We start from the raw sequence: 26,431 nt of genomic DNA on the forward strand, positions 1-26,431 counted from the left end.
GATTTTTTTTCTCTCCTTTCCTTTTGGTAACCAAATCCCTCTGTATGACACCCCCCCCCCTTCAACAAACGTGACCCCGTAGTTATGCAAGTACTGCTCAGTGCACAGTGACATGTGAATGGCTGTCACTGTCCTGACTTGGTAGTCCTGTCAAAACGTGACTCATCACTTTTTTGCAGAGCTCAGATTTGTGGCTATTATTCATCAGAAGTGCCCCCCAAGAGGAGCTTATGTTTCACTTTTTCGATCGAGAGGACAAAGTGCACGTCAAGGGTGTAATTAAATGTAATTACACTGGGAAAAAGCTTGAAAAAGCGCTGCTACCGAATGACAAAAACTCTTGTCAGTGCACCAGACTGTAATTTAACTGCATTGTTTCACAACCCTGAAGCTAGTGCAATAATAAAAAGAACTAAGTCAGATAGTACTTGCAAACACATAAGAGGGAAAAAGAAGAAAAAACAAAATGTCACTGTGAGCATTAGGAATGCAAGGTCATCCTTCAGCCTGGTCTGCACATCTTCAAGCTCAGAGTTGGCAGATTTATGGTCACCTTCAAAGATTCTGTGTAGCAGAGTGTCAGTGGGAGAGGGTCAAGTCCAGGGGAATTGTCTCACACTAACAAAGGGAGTAGAGATCCTTGTAGAAACACACACAGTCAGACATGCAATGTTTTATCCTTATTGCCCTCCATTTGACTTCTTGACTCATGCATCATGGGGAAAAATAGATTCCACTGATGATTAATCTTAAATTCATGTGATTTGCAGGGGAAATCGGTGTCTTTGACCAACTTCTTCAGGATAGCGCGGAACACCATGACCATGTGCTTTAACAAGGAACCGTCTGCTGCTGAGGTTGAGGTTAGTATGCTGTCGTCTTTATCAAACATTATCTACACTATCTAAAGTAGCTTTCAGTGTTAAATCTTTGTTGTAATTACTTTTTTTTTATGAGAAAACATTTAGCCCTATGAAATAATACATCTGTTAATGAAATCTGTTAAGATCATTTTTAAAAGGTTAGTTCGGGTTTCTCCTCGATGTCAGCTACCTTGAGGCACACCTGAATCCTGTACTTTGTTTCATGCATACTTTCTCTTACCAGTTTTCTGTTTTTGTCCTCTTGCAGCAAGAGTACTGGAGGATTGTGGAACAGAGAGATTGCCATGTGGCAGTGCATTGTGGGAAGGTGGACACCAGTACACATGGCAGTGGTTTCCCCACAGGAAAGTCAGAGCCATTTTCAAAGTAAGTGTTTCTCATCCATCTTGTGAGTTTGGGTACATTTTTCTACTTGCAGCAAAGTCTTTACCTGATCACGGGTCAGATAAGACTTTTTAACAGTCAAAGCGTCTGCTTCCTCAAAAGTCATTCATATAAAAATGTATTCTTTTCCTTCTTTCCTCAGACATGGATGGAACCTCAATGTCCTCCCAAATAACTCTGGATCCATACTGAGGCATCTGGGTGCTGTGCCTGGTGAGAATTGTTGTTTTCATAGGACAGTCTGTATGTTGCTCTACAAATGTAGATAATCTGTGTTATCTTGATCACTCCAGATGTTTGAGCTGTTTCTGTTGTTTAGCCTGCAGATATTAATGTTTCTATCTCACTTAACCTTCCTGTCTCTACAGGGGTGACCATTCCCTGGCTAAACATTGGCATGGTCTTTTCTACCTCATGCTGGTCTCGAGACCAAAATCGCCTTCCATATATTGATTACTTACACACTGGTGCTGATTGCATTTGGTAAGTATGCACAGAGGCATTGTCTCGGTCTAAGTGTGTACAAAAACTTGTTAATATGGTAAAAATGTGTAAAATTAGACAAGAGAACTAATAGACTTGAATAAAGGAAAACTAAGTGAAAAGTTTGAAACTGATGTCTGTGTGTGTGCTCGGACAGGTATTCTATCCCTGCTGAGGAGAAGGCTAAGCTGGACAAGGTGGTCCATACACTGCTTCAGGCCAATGGCACGCCAGGACTAGAGATGCTGGAGAAGAATATCATGGTAAGTCTATAAAAATCCATTCACATATATTTTAACTGTAAGTAAGCGATGCTTTTGATCCTAAAACTTTGCAGAGTCGCTTGGAAATGTAACGCCGTTAATTTCACTCTTTCAGATATCTCCAGAGGTGCTGTGCCGTGAAGGCATCAAGGTTTATCGTACTGTCCAGCGGAGTGGCCAGTTTGTGGTCTGCTTCCCCGGTGCCTTTGTCTCTAAAGTGTGCTGTGGCTACAGCGTGTCAGAGACGGTGCACTTCGCCACACCACACTGGATGAACCTGGGTTACCAGGCCGCAAAGGTCAGCATATAAATCAGGGCCAACAAAGCTGAACCAAAGGCCATTTAGATGAATAATGACACATTTTACATCACTGTTTGTTTTCATTTCGCAACAGTGCTGCGGACTGCAGCTGTTAAAGATTCAATTTGGGTAGAGGTGATTAACACTGAAATGAACTTAATTCAGCCGGTGTTTTGACCTTTGAGTTCTGTTTCATGTTTGTGAGCGTGAGAGAGAGCTCCCGAGTAAACCTTTGGTTCGTTGGACTTCATTATAGCTGTAATAGAGGAGAAGAAAATGTTCCCTATTGTCATTATGGGCATAACAGTGATGGAAGTACATCTACCTTCAGCAATGCTATCATACCCATAGCCACATCAAGATTACCCTTCAGTGTAATGTGACACTCATAAAATGTGCTGCACTGTGGAGCACTGCCTGAAACACGCTCTTGCAAATTACAAACATTTTTACTGAGGAATCATAGGAGAAGACGAGAAACATTGATCTGTGTGTAGAGACCTTGGTTACACTACAAATATTCTCATTGTTATACACTAAAGATATTGTCAGCATTCTTGGAGTATATTAGTCCACACCTTTATATTTTTGTTGGAGTGTAAATGGCTGAAAGCTGGACAAAAATGTATAATAAATGGCTGTTTTTTGTTTTTTTTTCCCAACCACAGGACCTGAAATGTCGTTGTATAGCCAAACCCTTCTCAATGGAGAAGCTACTGTATCAGATCGCCACAGCTGAGTCCAAGAGGGACAACGGCCTACTCCTCACCACCATCTCCACCCTTCTCAAAGACCTCAGGTATGATGCAACAACTTATACAAACGACAAACACGGCAAAGCTACAAATCCAGTTCTATTAGATTTCTAAACATCGCCACATCAAACACTAATTCAGTCCTCTTTTAAAAGGTGTGCCTATTATTTATCAATATCAATTGTTTGAGTCCATTTATGTTCATAAGATAGGTGTGGTCTAATTCACCTTATAATGACTAAATGTACTGTTGTTGTAAAGGAAGAGGAATAAATTGTTATTGAAGTTAGCTGTAATACTATTATATCCATTGTGTTTCTGTATTGTGATCTGAGTAAGTTCCATTCTCTGATAGTTTCCCCTTGATAGCAGCAAACTTTCTTCTGCTCTCACTCAGAGTGTGTTTGTTTTGTCCATCAGGAACATAGAGATGCGCCAGCGTCAGGAACTTTACAAGGCAGGTTTGCTCTCCTCTGCCCGTTATGGCACACACGATGGCAGCCTGGGACCCATCGAGGGACGTAAGAAGCCTCGCGGCAAATGGCTGACACTGGAGTCCTCAGAGAGGCGCTGCCAGATCTGTCAACATCTCTGCTACCTGTCCATGGTGAGAGCACAACGCCCAGGGGTTTAACATGACAGTGTGTCAAATGTCAAATGGTTTGGGTTCCGTTTACCTGCAAAGGACTTCCTTCCTTCCTTCAAGTCAACATATTCATCCTAAATATTTATAAATGAAATCCTACATCTGATTAGTGTGGCTGTAATTGTAGGTCTCTTAATACTCGACCTGCTTTAGTGATAATGGTTTGTATAATAATAGTACCTTTTTTGTTGTGCTGGAGGCCAGGCTTGGTGAATTGGAGGCATGGCTCCGCACCGTTGAAAGTAAACCTGCAGCTGTAACAGCTAGCCAGGCCCAAAGTAGTGTAGCTGTCACCCAAATGCACTGCCGGGAAGAAAGGCCGGCTGCTGCTGGAAGGAAGCGCAGTCCGAAAGAGAAGCCCTTGGTACACAACTAGCATGTTCAAAATTCTAACCATGTTTTTTTTTTCCACTCAGCAACACCTGCAGAGAAAAAACTCTGGTCATTGGCAGCTTCATACTTAGAAACGTGAACCTGCAGACTCCAACAGCGGAGCAGAGCATTTGTTTGAATGAGTTATAAAACAGCTAACTAAAGATAAATGTAGATTTACTTAGACTGTAATTCAGATTGAAAGTAATGGCATCCAGTTGTTTTAATCACAAGTCACTAAAACTAACATTGAGTTAGTGTGTGACTTTACTAACAGCGTCTCCTCCCCAGTCTGACCTGGGTTGACATGTATAGCTGGATGTTGTCTTTTAGCTGCAGGCTGTCTGGGTGGTGTCCAGCAAACAATATGGGCTTCGTGGGTAACTGGAAAACTTTCTGTGGAAAACGTGGTCTTTTTTAGAGAGACTGCATCCATCCTACTATGGGTGGTGCAGCTCTCATCTCTAGGAATGTTGCTGAATTTATTAAAAAACCAAAAACATGACTATCCAGAGTTGATTAGTCATGCGGCCTGTGTTTGATTCTGGATGATCTATGCAGAGTCAAGCACAGGAAGCAGAGCTGCATTTGTAAGCTGTGTACACACTGGAAGGGTTTTGCAGCAACACCAGAGATCACAGAAACAATATTTGAACAGTATTTGGTGAAAAAACTGCTGACGACACAAAGTGGGAGGGATCTGCAATAGACTGTATTCAACTTCAAAGCGACCAATTGAATAGGCTATCAGTGAGAGTGAAGAATACAGTTGGTTGACATATGACCTGGAAGTCAATATGTTAGAGGGTCACCTAGGCAACCGCAGCCTGAAATGTCTGCATGCGACCAACGATCAGCTTCAAAGCGATGCACGATGTGTCTGAATCTGAATCAAGGCTTTATTTCAAACATATTAAAAAAATGTTAATAAACAAAAAATAAATGAAGATGAAATCAAAGAGTCACCACATCACGTGGAAAAATATGGACCATTTTCCATTCAAAGGGAAGTAGGAGGAAGCAAATGCTTACAAATTTCAACCCCTATTAGCAAATCGCTTCCAGTATGTATGCAACTTTACACGTCTCTCAGCAGCTTCCCTCCCCCTCCAAACTCAGAGACCATCTGCTCCCAGAAATGCATGAAAACTATTTCAACAGAGCAAAACAATTGAATATTATTATTTTTTTTATATTAGGACTCTCTCAAAGTCCCTGTTAGTAAATGATGTAATAATCGATCTTATAAAAACCTTATAAAAACAAGTCCTCCATAAAGCTAGGGCATCATGCTGTTTGTTACTGATAAGAGAAAAAAGGAACGACCCCATGTTTCTTCTCAGCACTAGTCAGGCTAATGAGTTTTTCACAGTTCTGTTAGCTATAAGTAAAAACGACTTCACGAATTTCCTTTCAAATACAATTTTTACCATTAGTGAAAAATGTCAGATGTCATAGAGGTAAGTTTTAGTGAGTGCTGATATTTAGAGTGCTTCTTGCCAATTGATCTCTCTGAACTAATTACTTCAAGTAAACCATCAACATGTCTGTTAGACCCGATCGATCAATTGAATCATATCTGATAGATCCCAATTTGTGCATGTACATGGTGAGTCTTCGTCACACACTGAAGTTAGTCATGGAGTTCCACAAGGTTCTGTCCTGGGCCCAATACTTTTTAAAAAAAAAAAATTGGTTTTGTTTTTTACATTATATATGGTTCCCTTAGGTTGTATTATTAGAAAACACTGCATACATTTTTGTTGTTATGCAGATGATACTAGGTCATATTCATCTATGAAGCCACATGATTCAAAATAATTAGATAATTTCTTAATTTCTACTTAAGAAAAAACTGAGGTGATTATATTTGACCTTAACATCTCTTTTAGCCATAAAGTGACTTTAGATGGCATTACCTTGGCTTCCAAAAACACAGAAGAATCTTCTTGGAGTCATTTTTTTAACTGGGATATATCTTTTAATTCGCACATTAAATACACATATATTATTGGACTTTTCTAGAAGCTCCCTAAAAAGCCTTTAGGTGATTCTAAATGCCACAGCAAAGGTACTGACAGGGACTGGAAAGAGAGAGTGTATTTCTCCAATCCTGGCTTCTCTTCATTGGTGCCCTGCTAAATCCAGAGTTTAAGTTCGACTCTACCTGTGGTTCATAAAGTGTCCAGTATCAGATTGGATGATCCTGAAGCATCACTTAGTTATGCTGCTAAAAGCTGCTGAGGGACCATAATGCACTTGTTTTTCAGTGACCTCTTTTTCAATCCTGATGAATTTGTTTACCAATTTTGCATATTAATTAACTTTTGTCTACTTTCTCCCGTAGCTTGTGCATTTTCCATGGTCTCTCTGTGCTCTCCTTTCTCTTCTTTCCCCTAACCCCCAACCAGTCGCCGGAGGTGGCTGCCCCTCCTTGAGCCTGGTTGTGCCAGAGGTCTCTTCCTGTTAAAAGGGAGTTGCTACTTCCCGCCGTCGCCAAGTGCCACTCAAAGGGGATCATCTGATCGTTGGGGTTTTCTCTATAGTATTGCGGGGTCTTTACCTTGCATTACGAAGCGTCTTGACGCAACTGTTGTTGTGAATTGGCGCTATGAGTAGAGGTTTATCAATATTTCCACTTTTTCACTAAGAAAATAAATTCTTTGTTTTACTAAAAGCCTTTTTTTCCGTTTAGGTGGTTCGGGAGACCGACAATGTGGTCTTTTGTCTGGAGTGTGCCCTGCGCTATGTGGAGAAGCACAAATCCTGCAGAGGCCTTAAGATGATGTATCGATATGATGAGGTAAGCTGCCATTGTGTGGGTCTGCTATGCTTCCATTCTCCCTCTGTCCAGATGGGGGAGACATCAGCTAGCTTTTCACACTGCTACTGAAAGTGGATGATTACCAAAAACGTTTATACTGAGTTGTACCTGTGGTGTAATCAGACTTTCAAAATTTTATTTATGTTTTTTTAACTGTAGACACACCTGTACTTTTTTTCATCCATTTTTGCCATATTACATTTTACCTTCTGCTCTTGATTTGTGTGCATTTGCTTCATTACCATCTTTTTTCTCACTTTTTTTCTGCTTCCTTTTGCCACACAGGAGCAAATCAACAGTTTGGTGAGCCAGGTGTGCGGACGAGCCATGTTGAAGAATGGAGGAAGCATCGACGCTGGAGGAGTCATTGTTAGTGGCGGAGGAGGGGACCCCTGCCACGGCTTAAGCCCTGCCAAAGCATCGCCAGCCAAGCGAGGACCCCGAAAACGCGCCACTGTAGAGGTGTCCCTGGCCCGCCTGTCGTCCAGCCACATGCCCAAGGCCGCTGCCGTGTCCTGAGGCGGGACGCCTTGACATTGCCACCCATGTGTGCTGTGCCCACATCCCACCACACCCCTTCCACTTCTCTGAATCCCCGTGTTTTTGTTTTTCCACAGTAAGCAGGATCACTATCAAACCGCTCCTTCTTCACCGCCCGATGTTAGAGATTGTTTTTGAGCTTTGAAGACCCCCCTTGCCTGACCTCAGTCTACATCTCTTTAATAAGCAAGAGATTCTCCTCTCCTTTAGTAATGACAGGCTTGTTATAAGGAAAAGGAACTAAAAAGAGAAAAGCAAGATGTCTTTTTTGCACTAGTGTGAAAGAAGAATTTGTTTTTATTTTGGATGATTTTAGAACACACACACCTCTCTCTCTCCGAGTCAATATTGAAAGCATTAAGTATAATGTTCACAGACTTGACAGGCCTCATTTTACCCTTTAGCTCCACCTCCACCCTTCCTCAGCTGATAGGAGGTTACAATAATTACCTTTTTCTTGCATCACTCTTTCCTGCCCTCCTCTCGCCCATGATACTGATACATCACGTGTCCCTCAACTGTGAACACAGGAGGAATGAAAAGGCGGCCTTCCCCCCGACTCACCACCGCTCCCTCCCTCCCATGATTTTGTGAAATGAAAATGACATCAAGTAGTTGCCCAAAGTTTCTCTCTGTCCTTTATTTGAGGAAGAGGAATCACTTTTAATGTATTCTTGATGCAGTTCCTGCATATTTTTTCTTTCTTTTTTTATGAAATGTGGGTTGGAGATGCAAGGTAAAAAAACTTGAAAGACAGATGATGTTGGTTTACTGTTGGTTGGCTACAATTTGTTTTTGTTTTTTTCCCCAAGTTCAGTTTATGAATCTTAGCTTTCTTTTTTCGATAGTTTTGTTTTGTCGTGAGAAATTTTCTGTGTATATTTTTTATTTTTGTCATCATTGTGGACGTTTTTTTTGTTTTCTGTTCGTCGGCGGACGTGAGAGGGGCAGAGCTGCAGCTGCTTGACCTGTGAAAGGTCACCTCACTTCCTTGTAGTATGGAGGGATCCCTTCTTCACTAGCAAGTGGAAATGGTGCCTGATACTTAGCAAGGAGATCCATTTTATTGGTGCTGTTGGTTATAATTACTGTATAACAACACAAAATTCTTTTTAAAGGAGAAAAAAAAAAATCTGGGGGTTGGCGCCCGCTATTGGTTCACTCTGCTAGCTCACGCGCCCCCCGACCCCCACAGGGCAGAAAGGCTCGTCGGGCTTTTCTGGTTCTAGATGTGCAATCGTGTTAACATTCCATTCTTCCAGTCCTCTTGTTTCATCTGTACCAGTAAACATTAATATTATATTATATTATTATTATTATTTTGGGGTTTTTTTAAGCTTTGTTGATCTAATGTGTTATCTCAAGTAGAGCCACTAGTCAAAGAGTGTAAAATGTGAAATATCAAATCCAAGTTTTTCTTTCTTCTACTGTCTTTTTTTTTTTTTTTAGCTTTTGAATTTTTTCCCCTTTCCAGATATGAGTAGTGATTTTTTTTTTTTTTTTAAAGAGCGAAGAAAAAGCCCAACACAAACAAACATCAACTTTTTTTTGTACATAATCCTGTAAATTTCTTTAAATACTTGAGCCTTTTTTTCTGGGGTTGAGTAAGAAAGAAAGGAAGGAAGGACTAGAGAAAGAGAGAAAGTGTTCCAGAGGAGAGTGGTCGATGAAGAAAAAGCCTTACATTTTTCCCTTTCTTCATCCATGTGAGTTTGACGCTTACAGGGTTGCTCTGGTAAATGTGTATAAAAATTTTAAGTGCTGCTTATATCACTAAGAAAGAAGATATCGAGTAGCCAACGACTGCCCCGCCCCCCCTTTACCTGCCCCGCCCCCTCCCTGGCCTCCTGATCTAGTTTTGTTTGTTTAGCTTTACTTTTTTAAAGAAAAGGGAAAAAATGATATGTTCACACAAAAAAAAATGGGTTTTTACATTTTCATTACTGAAAATTCAACAAAATGTAGTAGCTACTCATGTTGCACTGAGCTTGCCAGTGGTGACTGTCAAGGAAAAAAAAAATCCTATAATCCAGTTTGTTGGTTGTTGTCCCTTGCAGAAGACTGAACTGTTTTAGGACTATTTAATGACATACCAAGTCGGGTGTTTTCAACATTAAAAAAAAAAAAAAAGTGGTTGTCAAGTTTTTATGGCCTTACAATATATTTTATTCAGATGGGATTTTCTTTGTTTGTCCTTCAGTTCTTTTTTTTTTGTTTTTTTTTTCTTTTTGTTTTTTTTCCTTCCTTTTCTACAGTATAAACTACTTTGCTCACAGTGGGGTCTTTGGTGACTTAATTTATTTGGTAACTCGGCCTTTCCCTTCATTCGGAAAGAGAGTCTCATGTTGGTTAAATTGACTGTTTTTTACTTTTGCAGTTTGTACTTAAGGTTTAATAAAAACTTACTGACAATTCACTGTCATTTCTTTCCAACCTGCTCGTGTGTCTCTTGGTGTGCTGATTTCCGACTGGATGGCGAGGAGAAACTCTCCAAACTGCGTCATAATTTACAGTTCAGAGATTTGTAACATTAGATGGATATTTTAGGGATGTGTAAACCCATTAGCCCTGCGACGGACTGGCAGCCGGTCCAGCGTATATTCCACTTCTTACCCCATTACAACAGGGATGGGCTCCAACCTCTGTGACCCTGGGATGGACGATGGGATGTTAAAATAACCTCAGTCTTTTCTCACTTACCTCTGGAAGTATCTACCCAGGAGGCATCACAGTTACCTGTTAAAGCGCACTGTTGTGTATCAACACCGACTCTTTACTGTTCACAATAAACCAAGGCTCCATTTTTAGCCTCAAATTTTGAGCTCTTGTATTGCTTTCCCACAATTTCTAGTTACCTTTTTTTAACAATGAATATACACAGAAATTTAACTCGCACAAAATAAAATTAAATATTTCATGATCCTTTCTCCCCTCATTAATAACGCTCTCAGTCTATTCTTACTGTGTTAGCTTTCCATTGTTAAATGGCAGGACTATAAAACAAGACCTTTTAAACTGCATAAAGCCTAAAGATTTCTTACTGCTGTAACTCTCAGATGAAAATTAAACAATGCCGGGGGACAAATGTTTATTAGCAACAAGTCAGAAATTTTAGGCAAGGGAAAAAGAAGGAAGCAGTAATGCTGTCACATTGCACAAATGTCAACAACTGCAGACACTGAGGTCTGGATGCAGTTCAGTCTTCTGGGCATTGTCCAGTGCATAGCACACAGTCCACAGCAGGGATTTGGTCCTCGTTCAACAGAAGAAGTTCACCCAGAGATCACATATCAAAGGAATGGCAAAGGGTAACTGTCCTGTATAAGTGTGTGTGTGTGTGTGTGTGTGTGTGTGTGTGGTAAGTCATTTTTATCATTGTACCTGATCTTCACCCATATGTCTGCTATACAATGTGTTTCAGAAACCACTGTCAGGTGCCTGCCTGCTATTAAGCTTTGTTTCTACTGGGTAATGGCACAAAACCGTTTTGAACTGGTAGTTTACATCCGACGTGATCTAGAAGACTTTTAAAACAGTGAAAGAAATGCTTTTGGCTTTTTGGTTTCAGAAAGTGATAAAATATTCATCCTTTTTCTTCAGAAAAAAGCGATCAATAAGTACACTGCTCAAAAAAACATTAAGGGAACGCTCGAGCATCATAGTCAGTTGAACTTCAGTGATATCAGTCTGTCCGGCTAGGAAGCAGAAAGCATTGTGAATCCATTTCAGCTGCTTTGGTGTAAGTCATAGTGATAACAGGTTTACCGGAGAGGCAACAACAAGACGACCACCACAAAAATCCTCTCTCCTTATCCCTCCTAATCCTCTAGTTTGTCTTTTCACTCGCGTCCTTATCACTGCTGCTAGCGTGAGATCGTACCTCCAGCCTGTTCAGGTTGCACAAGTAGTCCAGCTCCTCCAGGATGGCAGATCCATACACGGATCTAGTGTTCTCAGGCGGATGTACTTGAGCTGCACGGTGCCGGGCTCTGCACTGAAGCACATCGGGCCCTCGTGGAGTTTGTTTCTGACAGTTTGGTGAGAAACATGCACGAGTCGCTCTGCTGGAGGTCATTTTGCCATCCTAGAGGAGCTGGACTGGAGAAACTAGTCGGGGGGGGAATAACGAGAGATCGATGCTTTGTGGCAAAACCACTCGTTGTTGCCTCTTCAGTTCACTTTCACTTGCAGCAAAGCTTCAAATGAAAGGAAAGACTAATATCCCGAAGTTTAAACGACTTTATGTCATACCAAGTAATGATCGAGTGTTCCCTTCATTTCTGTGAGTAGTATATCTTTGCATTTGTTGCACTAAAATGAATTTTGGAAGAGAAATTGCACAATTGAAAGTCTCATTTCATAGCTTTAACCCCTAGAACAGTTTCATAGAGCACATATTTTAGAAAACCTGTGCAAACAGAACCAAACCTGGTTTCACACACGTGGATTTTATAAAGTATAAAATCTTTGGCCGGTGAATTTGCATGGCAACATTTCTTTTACAGATTAAAAACTGACTTCACATTCCTGACCTGCAGTTAGATTTTAAAAGCTAGCTTCTTTATTTTGGCCAAATGGGGTACTTTAGGCTCTACGCTTAATCTCCAACACAAGCAATAATGGGAAACACATGACCGCTGCAGTCTATAAGTAAAGGATGGAGCATAGCGTGGGTCGTGTGGGTGATTTTTAGTGTGTTTCTATGTCCTCATTACTCAGTCGTTAATCAGCAACAGGCCTCGACATACAGCAGGAGAAACAGAAAGAGGAGAAACGCTAAGCCGTTCGATGACGTTATGCTAAAAAGGAATAAAAACCTGTTTTATAAGATCAATTAGAATTGAAAACTCGCGTCTCTCAAGGTAAGGTCATGTGGCAGTTAGCGCACTGAGGTTGCACTTTCTATCATATGTTTCTCTGACATATGAGAGGAATATTAAGAACAAAGCCAATATCGTTATGTCTGAGTTTGATTTGGCAGCTGTTGGGTGTTTGTGTCTCACTCCGCCTCTCCTCAAACCTCTGGCCTGCTTTCCTCACAGTCTTTGCTGGTCTGATCTTCGCGCTCCACCCTGTCCACCAGCACCGTGTCAGGGTGCACCTCTTCTTCATCCAGGGTCACTACCACAGGGGGTCTTCTCCTCCTTCCTCCTCCTCCTCCTGCTGCTCCTGATCCCCCAACGCCCCCTCCTCCTCCTTGCTCACCCTCCTCCTCCTCTTCCTCCTCGTCCTCCTCCCCGGCCTCTGTGTCCTGGCTGGCGGAGTCAGTGCAGGTGGATGATAATGAAGAGAGCTTGTGTCGTAGCTCGGCCTGGGTGGGAACTTGGAGGCTGATCTCTGTGGTGAAGGACTCGACGTCTGGACCTGAGAGACAGGAGGGGGAAGTGGGTAACTTCACACTTTGTGTTAAAAAACAGTTCTTAATTTTTATGAACTTCTTAGTTTAAATAAACAGAAATTAAATAGTTGACTTTGATAGGGTTGCAAGAGGACAGACAATAATAACCATGTCTCTGAGTCTGTGCATAACTGGACCCACTTCCCTTAAATAACCCAAATAATTCTATTATTTATGGTTATTTATTATTTACTTGCTGTCTCAGGCCAAGGGCTGCTGCAGATAAAATGAGGCAACTGCTCTCGTTTCTTTGGAATGACTTCACAGCTTTAGTTCAAACTTGCAACGGACTGATCAACTGTAAACAGAAAGTGTAGCATCAGATGAAGAGGAACTCAGATGCTGAAGATTACTGACTGCAACAATATGTTTCCTCAGCAGATCTGGACAGATGCTGATGGTGCATCGTGTGTTACATCATGTGGTGTGCTTGTCAGATTTCTGCTTCAGTGAATTTGTTATGAATCACAGGCTGGCGACCTGTCCAGGGTGTACCCTGCCTCTTCCCCTACAATAGCTGGGATGAGCGGAGGTGAATGGACGGACGATCAGTGGGAAATTGCACTCACCTGACACCTGACAAAGGGTTGGACCCCCTTTTACTTTCAGAGATGCTTTCAATTCTTCGTGGCACAGATTCAACAAGGCGCTGGAGAAACATTCCTCTGAGATTTTGGTCCATATTGACATGACAGCATCACACAGGTGCTGCAAATTTGTTGGCTGCAAATCCGTGATGCCAGTTTCCCCTGAGATGTGATTTAAGTTACTTTGGTTGTTGGTACCAGATGGGCTGGTCTGAGTGTTTCACAGACTGCTGATCTACTGGGATTTTCTGAAATAACCATCTCTAGGGTTTAGAGAGGATTGTCTGAAAAATAGGAAATATCAGGTGAGCAGCAGTTCTCTGGGTGAAAATATGTTGTTGATCTACTTTGCTGGTGGCAGAGGTCAGGACTGTTTCAAGCTGATAGGAAGGAAACAGTAATTCAAATAATAATAAACTTGAAGATGGGCTACAGGATCAGAAGACAACACCAGGAATGTTTCCAGGACCTTGCTGAATCTGTGTAGCGGAGAGTTAAGGCAGCTCTGAAGGCAAACGGGGTCCAACCCATTACCAGCAGGTGTACCTAATAAATTTTCAAGTGAGTGTATATTTCATGTCCTTTTAGGGTAAAACAACTGACAGTTGAACATCTGGACTGTGCTTTTATTTCAGTAAAGTGCTTCTTAGTCCTTATTTATACAGGTGGTGAGGGAACATCTGACATCAGTCCAAGTGGTCTCAAATACTCATGCAGACATGTGATTTGTTGTAGATGAACCCGGGTGGTACTTTAATGCATAGTTTGAGAACGCTATCTCAAAGATTAAGTGAGTTTTATGCACTAAATCAAAAGCCAGTATAACCAAAACCAGTCTGTTTACTTCACAGTACAGCCATTCTTTGTGTGCACGGCTTCCGACCTGCAACAGGTGAGGCAGCGCTGTTGTCCTCTCCTCCAGAGTGCAGAAACACATCCAGAGCCTCGTGGTCAGACATGTCCATCAAATCCATCTGCTCCAGCATGTCCACATTCACCTCCATGGATGACATGCTGCCTATTGGTTCTGTACACAGCAAAAGGTAAATGAGGTATTAGCAAACACTGCAGCAGAACGCGGCAGCAAGGGCTGAGTCCAGGAACAGTGGGATTGTTTTTTTGTTGCAGAAGCAAATGGGCATGTTCAAGCTGGATGGCATTCAAAGTGGATAAGCTTGTATATAATCCATACAAACCATACTTGGTTTACCTTACCATCAAAAGCATGCCTACAGGAAATACCTGGAAATTCAGCATATTGAATTTGCAGGTATCATGAACTGAAGTAACAATGTTCTTCCCATGAAGGCTAAGAGTACTTCTGAAATGCCTAAATATTGCTTTAAAGTTAAAAATAGACACCCCGATTTAAAGCATGTCGAAAGAGATTTAAACAGATAGATGACAAATTTGAGAAATCACTCCGATTTCCTGAGGCGCGTCTTTCAGATTGCTGACGTTCTTATTATATATGAAAGCACAAATGTGTGGTTGTTGACAGCAAGGCAGCACATCAGAATGTTTAATGAGTCTAATGTTTTAATAGTCCAATAACAGATTGATTGGAAACTCCTGTTACACTACAGCTAATACACTCCTGGATTCACCACCTTGCACAGGTGCAACCCCCTCCACCCTCCCACCCCACCGACCCACCCCATCGTGATGTGCCACATGCGTCGTAAACAGCCAGCTGGTACACTGAGAGGATGAGGGGACGGGGTTGTGAGAGCATGAGGAAGAAGCAGCATGATTGGTTGTTGCAGAGCAGTGAGATAAGACGCCATTGGCTACCGTACCTCAAAGAAATGAGGAGAGCAGAAGAAGGGCGGCACGGGGAGGGAGAGCAGAATAAAAAAAAAAAGAGTAAAGAAAGAGAAAAAAAACAGAAGGGGAATGTTATTTCCCGTGGAGACTGCCCCAAGGTCTCCTTGCCCTTTAAATAGTAACACAAAACACAAAAAGATCACACACAGACACAGGAGAGCGCCGTATTTTCAGATGCCTCAACTTGGGTAACTCGTCTGAGTGTCCGCACGCGCACATTAAGTTTATATACACAGCGACTGTTGATGCGTACGCACAGAAAGTGAATAAATGAAACGGACCCATTTATCTCCTCTGCTCAGTGAGGACAGCAGTGGTGCTTTCTGGGACATGTTTCAGACTCTGATTCTGCCTAAAGACTCCTCAGTGGGCCTCAGTGGGCCGGCGCTTCTCATGGGCATTTCCATATCTGCTTTGTCAGCTACGCAGTCGCCTCCATAGGAGCTCTTCGGCCTCGTAAAGCATAGCATGAAGGATGTTTTGTTTCAGTTTTAAAGCTCCGTTTCCTCCATGTAATAAATAGGCAAACAAACGGGAAGACACACACATGGATACACAACTGACAGCTGTGGTTATGTTATGTGAAAGTCCAGGTCCAGGAAGCACTACGTTGAGAGCATCGTTTCCATGTGACTGCCTCTAACATGCTCTTCTTTTAGCGCCACCGTGACCTTGCCTAAAAGGTTCTCCTGCTGGGAAGGACTGTCTCTGCCTGCAGTGAGATTGCAGAGAGAGTGTGTGTGTGTGTGTGTGTGTGTGTGTGTGACCCTTGGGACTAGCTTTTGATGGCTCAGCGGCTTATGACATCTGCAGCCTCCCTCTCGCTCTCTCCAGCTGTATCTTTGCTCTTCAGTAGCGCCGCCCTGCTGTAGGGATTTACAGCTATATTAAGGGTTATGAGTTGTGCGTTCATTGGTCATGGAGTGGTGTTGGTTTCAGATGATTTTTATTTATTTTTGTAACCACTTTAAATGTAAACATGTCCAGTCTTTTTGTACCACTAATATAAAAGAGCCAATACAGTGCTACGGTTCTTCGGATAATGAGCTGTGACTATTCCGCTCACTGCACTGATAAAAAAGCCTTTTGAGTTTCAGTGAACGCTCCTTAAATCTCTCTCCTTTTGCTCCATCTCTCCCTCCGTCCTTACTGCTCCACAAGCTTCTCTAAGCCATTTCCAGGGTGGGGGGGAGGACAGATGAGGGGAAAGAAGAAGAAAAATCACATTACAAACACTGGCCAGTGGAGTCTGTAACATCTTTCAGTGCAGGGAGCTGTTTCTGCACATGCTTTGGGTATTTCAGTAGACGTTTGGCAGCAAATACATGGCGGCAGCAGGATTCTGTTACAATCCCAGTGCCAGAGTACATTTATATAGCATGGTGGCATAATTTAAAATGTAATGACTCTACTCGTGTTAAGTGACAAGCTCTCCTCGCTTCGTAAAGCCATTATGACTCAATCTCATGGTATGCGGTTAAAGTGTGAAGGTCTCAGCTGATAGTAAAGGGAGTCTGAAATCTATTCACGCCTTTGCATTCACCTTTAAAGAATTAGCACACATTACTACCAAAACCTGAAACCCTCAACATCTTCCTTTTGCGCTAAAGGCAACGTAGCGCTAGGAAACTAAACTTCAAGCTGCTTAAATATCAGAAAACGTCTGACCTTACCGCTCCTCCTCCTCACCTCGCCTCTCAGCAATCTGCAGGTAGCCGGTAGACAGGTACTGCTCCATGTCCTGCTGAAAGGCCTCCTCAAAGAACTTCTGCCTCTCTTTCAGCTTCACCTGGGGTGGCAGGCCCCCTCCTTGCTCCGCCCCGGGGACTCTCTGTGCGTGCTCTGCATCGAGCTCCACTAGAAACACATGAAGTGAGACAATAAGTACTACCAAACCACTGTGAACCCAAAGTGGATTTAGTCAGCTTTATATGGTGCAATATGACTTGAAGTTTAAATCTAACAGTCTCTGTAAGCTCATCCGTCCATTTTCTGGATGTCTTTGGCTCAAGGCTTACTTGCTGTGCTTCATTTTCTGTTCCAAAATGTTTTACTGAGAGCAGCAGGCGACAAGGAATGCAAACAAAAAAAGCAGCCCTTGAACAGAGCCAGAGATCAATTTTTAAATCTTTTTTCTATGACTCCATGAAAAGCATTGCAGTCTTCTGTTAATGACTCATCACACAGGAGAAAGGAGGATGCCAACTCACGCTCATCAGTCTTTATATAAGGCTAATGATGAGAGCCCTGGTATTACCGAAAATGCCCATCTTTCTGAGATCTACCCTCCTCTTTACCTCTAAACTCTGTCTGCTTTCGGTTTCACAGGAGGGCACACAGTGGAGTGCACATGTGGGTAAACCTGCCGTCTGTATCCTGAGCGGTACTGTAGCATCAAAGGCGAGGCTCAGGATGAAAATCTATCACTGCTGTCAACGAGAACAATCGGCTGCTCCGTTGGATTAACTGAATCTGACACAAATTAGGGTTTAGATGAAAAGGGCCTGTCATATACTGAATGTTTGACTTTCTGACTTTTCAGACTGGCTGTGATTGGCCTGAGCAGCCCGCTTGGCCATGTCCTGGAAGTTGAAAATGTCTCATGGTGCAGGAGGAGGATAATTCACGTTTTGGAAGTTTGAATCACAATTTTCAGGTGCAACGCCCCCTCAGGTCAGATTTGACACTTGGAAAGCCAGTGAAGCCACACCAATCTCAACTTTGAAATTAAAGACTGTAAGAAGTAAAAAAGTAGCAAATGTGTAAAACGTGTGCTCTGTACTACCCCTGTTGTGTATTTGTGATTCACTAAATAAGCCATACACAGAGCACGGACCAGACTAATGTGCTGCAGCTGTGTTTTTACTTCTTTCTTTTTTTTAATGAGGAATAACAGCTACTGCGTTGTACTCCAGGCATTCACAGTGATGGATGAATGGCTCCACCTTGCTAGGAAGCAGAATAGAGCCTGTTTTTCCGACTGCTGCTACTGGAACACGGTCAGCTCTGGAGTACAGGGCGATATCCAACATCCAGCTCCCAATGTCTATCAATGTCCTTGTTAAGGTAATAGGTGTTAAACCCCTTTCACACTCTCAATAAGTGTAAAATAACCCCAATAAGATTTTGTGTAGATTCTCAGTCATCCAAATTGTGGTAATCTAAGGAGCTTGGAAAGAAAAACCACTGGACTTCACCTCTGAGAAGCTTCTTCAGTCACTTTTCTTTCCAAGCTCTTTAGATTAACATGATAAGGTATTGTCTGCTCTTTGGATTCAGTAGCTTAAAAAAGCATGATTAACTATATAGCACATACATATGCTAATCTAAACAAAAATACTAAAAATTCTATTAAAAATAGCATGAAATGGTGAAATGAGGAACAACTTTTTACACGCTTTAAGTGCATATGATTGTCTCAAAATATGAAATTTCATATGACGTGTTAGTGACGCTGTTAATGAAACATATAATGTTTTAACTAATAGGAGATTTTAATATCTGAAAACCTGATTAAACTAATGCTTATTACAAGGATTTCAATGTAAAGTTTTACAGATGTTAGTATCTAGACTTGGTTTAAGGTCGGATGCTGGATAAAACTAGGTTAGGATTAGTTTTAGGGTTCGCAGTAATAAATACGTCTCCAGGAAGCAAATTTAAGTTAATTTAATGTCTAGTGATGCAGTGGAAACATGATGCTGTGTGCGTGGGCACTGTGGCAGCCTGGGGTCTCCAACTGGCTGTCTCTTTAGTTCTCTGTTCTCCTGCTGATAAATGACAGCATTATATAAGCCCCCCCCCCCCAAGTAACTACTATGGCAAGATGCCAACGCATATACAATGGCTGATGTGACACATATCTCTGATCCTGGTTTAACGTAGACAAAAACCATCAAATTTAATCAATGAAGGCTTAAAAAAATGAATTTAATGTCAAAAATCAGTGAAGAAAGTTGACACTGATGCTCACAGTAAATCTACAAAGACTAACGTCTGCCACACTGTCCATTACGAGTACATTTGCAGGATTTCGTGTGTTTTCCTAAACAGAAGTGCACTCTTCGGCTGTGACACGCAGTATATTTGCACATGCATCCTTCTGCTCGAGCACCAGACCTCAGTCCTGATAAAATACACTGTGGCTTGCAGCAGATGGACACGGACACACACAAGGACAAAAAAGAACAATGAGATCCCACCAGAGCTCTCGCACACAGCAACAACCCTGGGAGAGTTGGGAAAAGAATAGCTCTCTCTCTTTCTCTGTCGTTCCTCACTCAGTGTCTAATTTATCTCATTTATCTGACAACTTGTCTTTGTCCCATTACTCCCTCATCTTTCCCTCTCAACTCGCTGCTGGCTGCGATGCATGTGTGTGTGTGTCTTGTAGAGACTGCTCTATTAGATAAGGGGCCTCAGGGAAGCTTTGTTAAGATTGTCAAGCATTGTGTGGGGTTAGTAGCAGGAGACCGAGCAGGAGTAAGGGAGAAGCAGGGCAATGCATTTAGGTATAATTAGGACATGTGGACAGAAGGCATTACCAATAGAGCAGGATCCCGTTTTTTTAATCACTCCGTCTCTAATCTAATTCTCGATCCATTATTAGCTTCCCCTGACTATTTATTTACATCATCTATGTACCTGCTGACTGAATGCATCCATCTGTTTGTCTGCCTGCCTACCGGTGGAAGCTTATTATTCCTTTCCCCGTCAGATCCGCAGACAAAGATTTTTGAGAACTGCCATGAAAGTCATGATTCCCAAAAGGTTCAAATATAAATCAGAACAGAAATATACTCCAATATGGTCTACACTGTGATGGTTTATGCCAGTATTCCCACCTCAAAACACTTAGATGAAAACCACTCTACTTTTAATGATGACCTCTTTTGTCATCTTTCCAGGCCTTCATCCATCTATTCACCCCCCGGTCTTCTTCCATCACTGCTGTATACCAGACAACCGTATCCTGCTACCGATGGCACCGTAGCTACAGGGACTATTTTTAGCTCTCGCTCATTTAGCCTGCAGGATTAAGTTTGTGCTGATGAGTTTAGTAGAAGAGCACAAGTCATTAAGTCCCAACAAATTTCTGAAGCTGTGCCGCACATACGGACATACTATACAAATGTGCACGCTGGCATCAGATGATTCACGCGTGCAAAGGTGAGCTCGTGAACACGCATACATCTGGGGATGATTCATGGGAGCTGAGCCAACAGCATTATGTTAGTCATAGCAGATGATGTCGAGTAAAATAACCGTTTTATTTAAAGAAATGGTTTCTGTGGCACTCGCGTCAGTGCAATCTAAAACTGCACCATCTCCAAACATCTTAATCAGGCAGAGAGGGACCAATCATTTTCCTGCTGCAGATTACGACATGAACACGAAGTGCAAAATCGACTTTACTACCTGACGGCGCATCTGTTTCCACAATCATCGTTCAAAAAAACAAAAAAAGGCCAAGAAAAGCGTAACTATCCCCTCACACGCTTTCTCTTTCTCAGCTGCACAGGAGGAAACAGCTCACTGTAAATCACGTGGTCCAAAAAGTTTGCTCTCTTTCTCGGTTCTCCGGTGTGCAAACCAAATCCACAGAGACTCAGTCTTCTTGTTCAGATTCAATACGATGTGTGAATTTCAAATCATCTGCTTTCAGAGCTACAGAAACATCTGTTCGTGCTCTACAAAATGCAGGAAGCAGAACCCACAGGAAAAGGGGCTGGTGCGTCAGGGTGTGTGTGGCTGCACGCATGTGTGTGTGGATGCTTGTGTGGGCGACTGTGCGTGTGAGAGTCTAAATGTGTTTTTTTAATGTACCCACTCCTTATTGACAATAAACTCCACTACTGTGATAAAAACACAGTCTGCACTTTATTTGCTTTATGTTTACAAGTGTGCGGTATTCTTTTATATGGCATGTAAATGTGCACCCAAATATGGAAGTGCACTAGTTTTGTCCCCCTTTTTTAGCAGCTATACTGTTAGAAGTAGCTAAGAAGTGTCTGCAGGTGAAAATGAAAGAGGCCGACACGCCACCGAGGGCAATTAAAGTCTTTAGGATTAAAATCAAGCTTTAGATGTGACCAAACACTCATTTTCTCACACCCTGGTTCGAGAAAGCAAGTGTTCATCATGCAGACTTGGTCACCTCAATCTGTTTTGAGGTTCAGTGCTAAACCGGGCTCACATTTTTAAAATAGGGTTTTTTAATTAGAGAGTTTTCAGAATGCTCTGTGGTGAGACTCCTTATGTAAAAGAGCATTTAGACGGAGCACAAACACAGTAGCAGTGATGATAAGCAACTCTTAAAGAACCCTTTTCAAATGGAAATATGTCTTTTTGTAAATCATCAGCAGCCAATTCAAGTCACGGCTGAGGCACTCGTTTACACTTTGGTGTGGGCTTCACACATCAGGTGCTGCCTTTGGGCTTTGCCAGTGAAGAGGGGGTTAGGTTTGAAGCCTTAAACGGACAGATGAACGGGTAAACGGATAAAGGCGTCGGTGGACTTGCTAGCCAGCTTGCCTGTGAGGCCTGCCTGGGACTGGAGCCATCGTTTCGTGCGCATGCGTTTACAAACGTTGCTAACTATGCATCGGTCCTCGGAGGCTTCTATATATGCGTTTGCATGAGTGTGAGGCGGGAGAAAAGCAGAGTGATACACAGGAGGACAAGAAGAGAAAGCAGGAGTGGCGGTGAGATGCAGAACGTGTGGGTGGTAAATGTTTTCATCCTTGTGTTCCAGCTTTTCTTGGAGAGAGATGACAGGAGAACAGGGGCATGGCTACAGGGCACGACCTTAAAGTCAATGCTGGAGATGCCACATAATGTAAAACTGAAGTGCAGTAATCTTATATGATGTCAAAGTCTGTGTTACCTTTATGAAAATAACTGTTTTATCTACTCCGAGACGCTACAGATATTAAAAAAGCTGCATTTTAGTTTGTCATAACAAAGCACTGGTGACATTTTTCAGCCATGAATAAAACTCAAAGCACAAATGATCTTTTTTTCCCCCCTCCCCTGTTATTTTGATTAGAGCTCAAAGAATCCATCCACGATCTCATTATGGCCGTTTCGCACACTTTACATCACACTGACTCGCTAAACAGATCAAACATTCAATATATCTGATGTAAAACTCTCCCTGTTTCATCTGTCACTTTAAATTAGCTGTCTGGTCTCACATGGATTTGTTTCCGTTTGCTTATAAAGGCCTAATATTTCATTCTGAGACAGCAACACACAGCCTGAACACCAAGAGGCAGGGCTGACAGTAGAGACAGCCACTGCTTCCTATTCTTCTTCTTAAGCCCTGCTCCCTCAGCCGTGGTATTTTTAGATTCTGTGCGCCTCGCTATATCTCTCAAGTGTTCAGGTTTCCACCAAAGGCAGCCCCCGTGTTGTAAATAAAACACACATAATGACTGCCTTCTCTCTCTGTGTCTCTCTCTAGCACACTACCATCACAATTACTTGCATGCTACAGGTCATATGTGCACGATATAGAAACTGTAATATCTTAATAGTATGAATGAACTTCTCGTACAAGAGAGGGAAAAACCACTTGAGCATGCATCGCTGACCAGAGATATTACAAAAGAAGACTGGATGATTCATTCATATGCATTTGTTTGTATTCTGATGCTGTTTAACGACTGCTGGCTTCTGATAATCTAAGTTGCACTGTTGGTTGATTTACACATGTGCATGCACTCTGCAGGCTTCGCTGTTACTTCCTTTATCTTTAAACAGCTCAAGCTCACTGTTACCACCCTTACTACTCCCACATGTACACAGGCATGCCACTCTCTACGGGTCTCGTTTGTAATTTACTTCTTCTTTCGTGTCTAAAAAGCGGCTGTGGCGGCTTCATGAGGTTAGATGCACTCAATCAAGTGCTAACAGCTTTGAAGGAGATACGAGTTTCATCTTATCTGCTGTTTATAGTACATAACATACATAACAATGAATAAATAAAACGTGTCATCTGATTAGGATATATCAAGTTCAAGAATGACAAAACTCTGTGTGCATGTGTTAGGTGTCTTGCACATCCACAGCACATTTAAAATGTAATTTTCAGCCTCCCACAGCCTTTAATCATTGCGGTACTTTTGCAGTGTTGAAGTGTTTTATTGAGAACTTTTGGCTTCAGGACACGAGATTCAGATTGCAACTGCAGCTCTTTCACAGTCTCTGATATTTTGAAGAACAAGCCTGTTTATCTTTCTGCAATATTACATTTTTTTCCCCTCCAAAAACGCTCCACGTTTGCTGCTGGCCCTAATTTACACAGAAACCTAACTGAACCGTGGAAAACTGATGAATATGGTTATAAAATGTGTGTGGCCCATTCTATTACCAACCAGGGAAATTCATTTAGAAAATGATATTGAATCATTGTGCGGCTTTTGTGACACATTAACGTTTGGAGCATTGTGCTTCTGCTCCTGAAATGTTTTCGCGAGATGCGGCAGAGGGCCGCTTTGCCGTGTGGGCTACACTGTGGAGTACACGCTGCGTGGGGGAGTTTACCACGTTATTTTCATGCTTTCATGATCTTACAGTGGACAATTGATTTCTTTGTGGTTTTTTGTTTATTTTCAACTGAAAAAACCTTTAGATTCAGTATTTTGAAATGTTACTGTGCACACAATAAATATGAGGTGGAACAGAAAAAAATGGAGTACATGTATGGAGAAAGTGTGTGTGACTAAAATGGACTGGACTACTATACTTAAAAGCATCTCGGATGGAGATGCTGTATGGAAACACAAAATTAAATCCTCTTCTACAGAACCTGTTACATCTGCACTGCCCAAATTTTGGATCAAGTTTCGGGCAGATGTCTCATTCCCAGCTCTTTTCCCTCCACATAAATCACAAGTCTCCTTCACAGATTCAAAATATTTACAGTCAATTTGTCTCTGCTAATATGCCAATGTACTGGCATACAAACACAACTGTTACTTTACTCACTAGGCATTCACAGCTGGCGAGCATGCAGAAACTAGTTTTCACTGGTTTGTAATCAAATAAGTGTTCGCAATGATGCGGCAGCCTCAGTCGCTGATGGGTATCTAATGAGGGGCCTCTCTGAGACAAAATGAAAACAATAAAACACTGTGTATAAGGCAGGAACGTGTTGTGCTGTAGATTTTTTTCACTGACTTTTCCTGGGCTATTTAACATATTATTGAGTCTCGAGCTACCCTCATTTCTTTATATTTTACTTCCAAGGACTCAGACTTTGTCATTTTTAAATATAATCTTGAGCAACAGTTTTTCAGGCTTTCCAAGGGTCTTTCAAAGTTTTTTGGGGGGTTTTTTTTGGGTCACTGGATGCTTTTTCTCTCATTTTCAGTCCAATCTCATTCTTTTGGTCATTCCCCAAAGCTCAAGTCAGGATAAGAACATAGACTGACCGCTAAATCGATAGCCTTGCTTTCACGCTGAGCTCTCTCTTCACCACAACAGACTGATACAGGTTCTGCTTCACTGCTGCATCCATCTGTCAATCTCCTGAGATTCTCTAGCTCTTACACTTGGGGCTGTAATTTCTCCCCCTGGTTCCCAACTTTAACTGGGAAAGGGTCTGACTTACTGCCAGCAATGCGAGCTAAGCTCTTTCCATGGTTGTACAGGAACTGGATGGCCAAGAACAATGGGCCAGTCATCCATACTCCCAGAGAACCCCCACAGGATGCCCTAAGGAACACAGTCGAATGCCTTCTTCACATCCTCAAAACACATATAGGTTAGGCGGGCAAACTCCTGTGCACTCTTGGACAACATCAAGGGTATAAAGAGATGATCCAGTGTTCAACAACCAGAGCAAAAACCCCCTTTGTTCTTCTTGGGCCCAAAGTTCAACTAACATGCAGACTCTCCTCTACAACATCCTGGTGTAGACCTTCCCAGAGAGCAGGAGTGCAATGCTCCTGAACTTGGAGCACCCTTTCCAGTTCCCCTTCTTAAACCGTCATCCCAGTCTGGCAATCCAGAGGCTTGATTCCACGTGATGCTGCAGAGGCGTTTCAACCACAACAACCCAACAACATCCAGAGCCTTGAGGAACTCAGGGCAAATCTCATCCACCCCAGGGCCTAGGCCACCGGAGAGCTTTTTGGCTACTTCATTGTCCACTGTGATGGGCGAGTCATATCCCTCGTCCCCAGACTTCACTAAAGTAAGCATGTCAGCGGGATCTAGGAGATCCTGGAAGTATTCTTTCCACCACCTTACTATATCCACCGTTGAGATCATCCACACTCTGTTCCCACTGTATACAGCGTGAGCAGGAAGCTGCTTCCCCCTCCTCCCTGAGTAGCCAAGAATAGATCCCCAGCCTTGAAATTAAATGGTTGCGTTGTCCACATGAATTAAGATGGCACACATCAAGGCTCTTGTCAGTGTTTCTGTCAGTAACCAGTAGAATATTGAATTAAGTGAGAGTATCAACAAACATTTAATCAGTTTTCCTAACTACACATGTAACCAGGCAACTGCACACCAACATATAAGGCAGAGCTCTGTAGGAGGGCTTTTTGCCTCCTGCTTAGTCATTCACAGTCTAAACACTACCAGAAAACAGGACATTTTTCATTCCAAAAATGGCTTAACGTTCCAGCTTCAGAGACCCCACGTAGACTGTAATGGTGTAGTAAACGGCCCTAATTGATGTGAATAATTCTTTTTGACTGATTCCACATTGAAACACATCCTTAACTAATGTGACAAAACAGCGAGCTGCCATTATTATTTACCTGCTTTACTGTTTTCTGTCAATTAGTCACATGAAAGGAACAAGAGACATAAATTGCTTAGACAGGCAGGAATGTGTGCAGATACCCACATGAATACGCACACAGACTTTAATAGAGCGAATGGGTCACGACTAGGCCTGGCAGCAAATCAGAGGTGTCAGCTACTGTAGCAGCCCAACGATTCACAGCGGAAGGCTGCACGCTGGAATTAGGAATGTACCAATCACAAGTGAGAGGGGTGAAGGTTACATCTGTAAATGTGAGTCTAACCTTGCTGAATGTGTTCAGATAAGGCTGAACATGCGCTGAGCTTTTGTTAAAATGTCCTTTAGGTGTCAACTTTGTGCGACTGTACTATGTTCTCTGAAAAGCCATCTGTTACAAAAATA

The 26,431-nt window shown here is 42.3% G+C and overlaps 2 protein-coding genes across 5 annotated transcripts in view; one reads left to right on the forward strand and one right to left on the reverse strand.

Moving 5' to 3' along the window:
* Positions 1 to 9,889, forward strand: part of jarid2b (jumonji and AT-rich interaction domain containing 2b) — a 58,050-nt gene extending 48,161 nt beyond the window's left edge. The window contains exons 9-18 of the mRNA XM_019350332.2: positions 771 to 863; positions 1,132 to 1,250; positions 1,411 to 1,481; positions 1,637 to 1,751; positions 1,909 to 2,014; positions 2,130 to 2,312; positions 2,984 to 3,114; positions 3,491 to 3,677; positions 6,784 to 6,891; positions 7,198 to 9,889. Coding sequence (XP_019205877.1) covers positions 771 to 863; positions 1,132 to 1,250; positions 1,411 to 1,481; positions 1,637 to 1,751; positions 1,909 to 2,014; positions 2,130 to 2,312; positions 2,984 to 3,114; positions 3,491 to 3,677; positions 6,784 to 6,891; positions 7,198 to 7,431 — 1,347 coding nt within the window. The 3' untranslated portion in view covers positions 7,432 to 9,889. The remainder of the gene's footprint in view (positions 1 to 770; positions 864 to 1,131; positions 1,251 to 1,410; positions 1,482 to 1,636; positions 1,752 to 1,908; positions 2,015 to 2,129; positions 2,313 to 2,983; positions 3,115 to 3,490; positions 3,678 to 6,783; positions 6,892 to 7,197) is intronic.
* A 634-nt stretch (positions 9,890 to 10,523) lies between these two features.
* dtnbp1b (dystrobrevin binding protein 1b) overlaps positions 10,524 to 26,431 on the reverse strand; it is a 64,845-nt gene continuing 48,937 nt past the window's right edge. For 2 of the 4 annotated variants that reach the window (XM_013270640.3, XM_013270642.3), the window contains exons 2-4: positions 16,954 to 17,121; positions 14,321 to 14,464; positions 10,524 to 12,816 (exon numbers count right to left, since the gene is read on the reverse strand). In XM_013270640.3, coding sequence (XP_013126094.1) covers positions 12,467 to 12,816; positions 14,321 to 14,464; positions 16,954 to 17,121 — 662 coding nt within the window. In that variant the 3' untranslated portion in view covers positions 10,524 to 12,466. Of the gene's footprint in view, positions 12,817 to 14,320; positions 14,465 to 16,953; positions 17,122 to 20,682; positions 21,057 to 26,431 lie in introns of those variants that run through there. The other 2 variants (XM_013270643.3, XM_013270641.3) reach the window with 2 other exon arrangements.

The sequence above is a fragment of the Oreochromis niloticus genome, linkage group LG22 (genome assembly GCF_001858045.2).
Source record: "Oreochromis niloticus isolate F11D_XX linkage group LG22, O_niloticus_UMD_NMBU, whole genome shotgun sequence".
Classification (NCBI taxonomy): Eukaryota; Metazoa; Chordata; class Actinopteri; order Cichliformes; family Cichlidae; genus Oreochromis; species Oreochromis niloticus.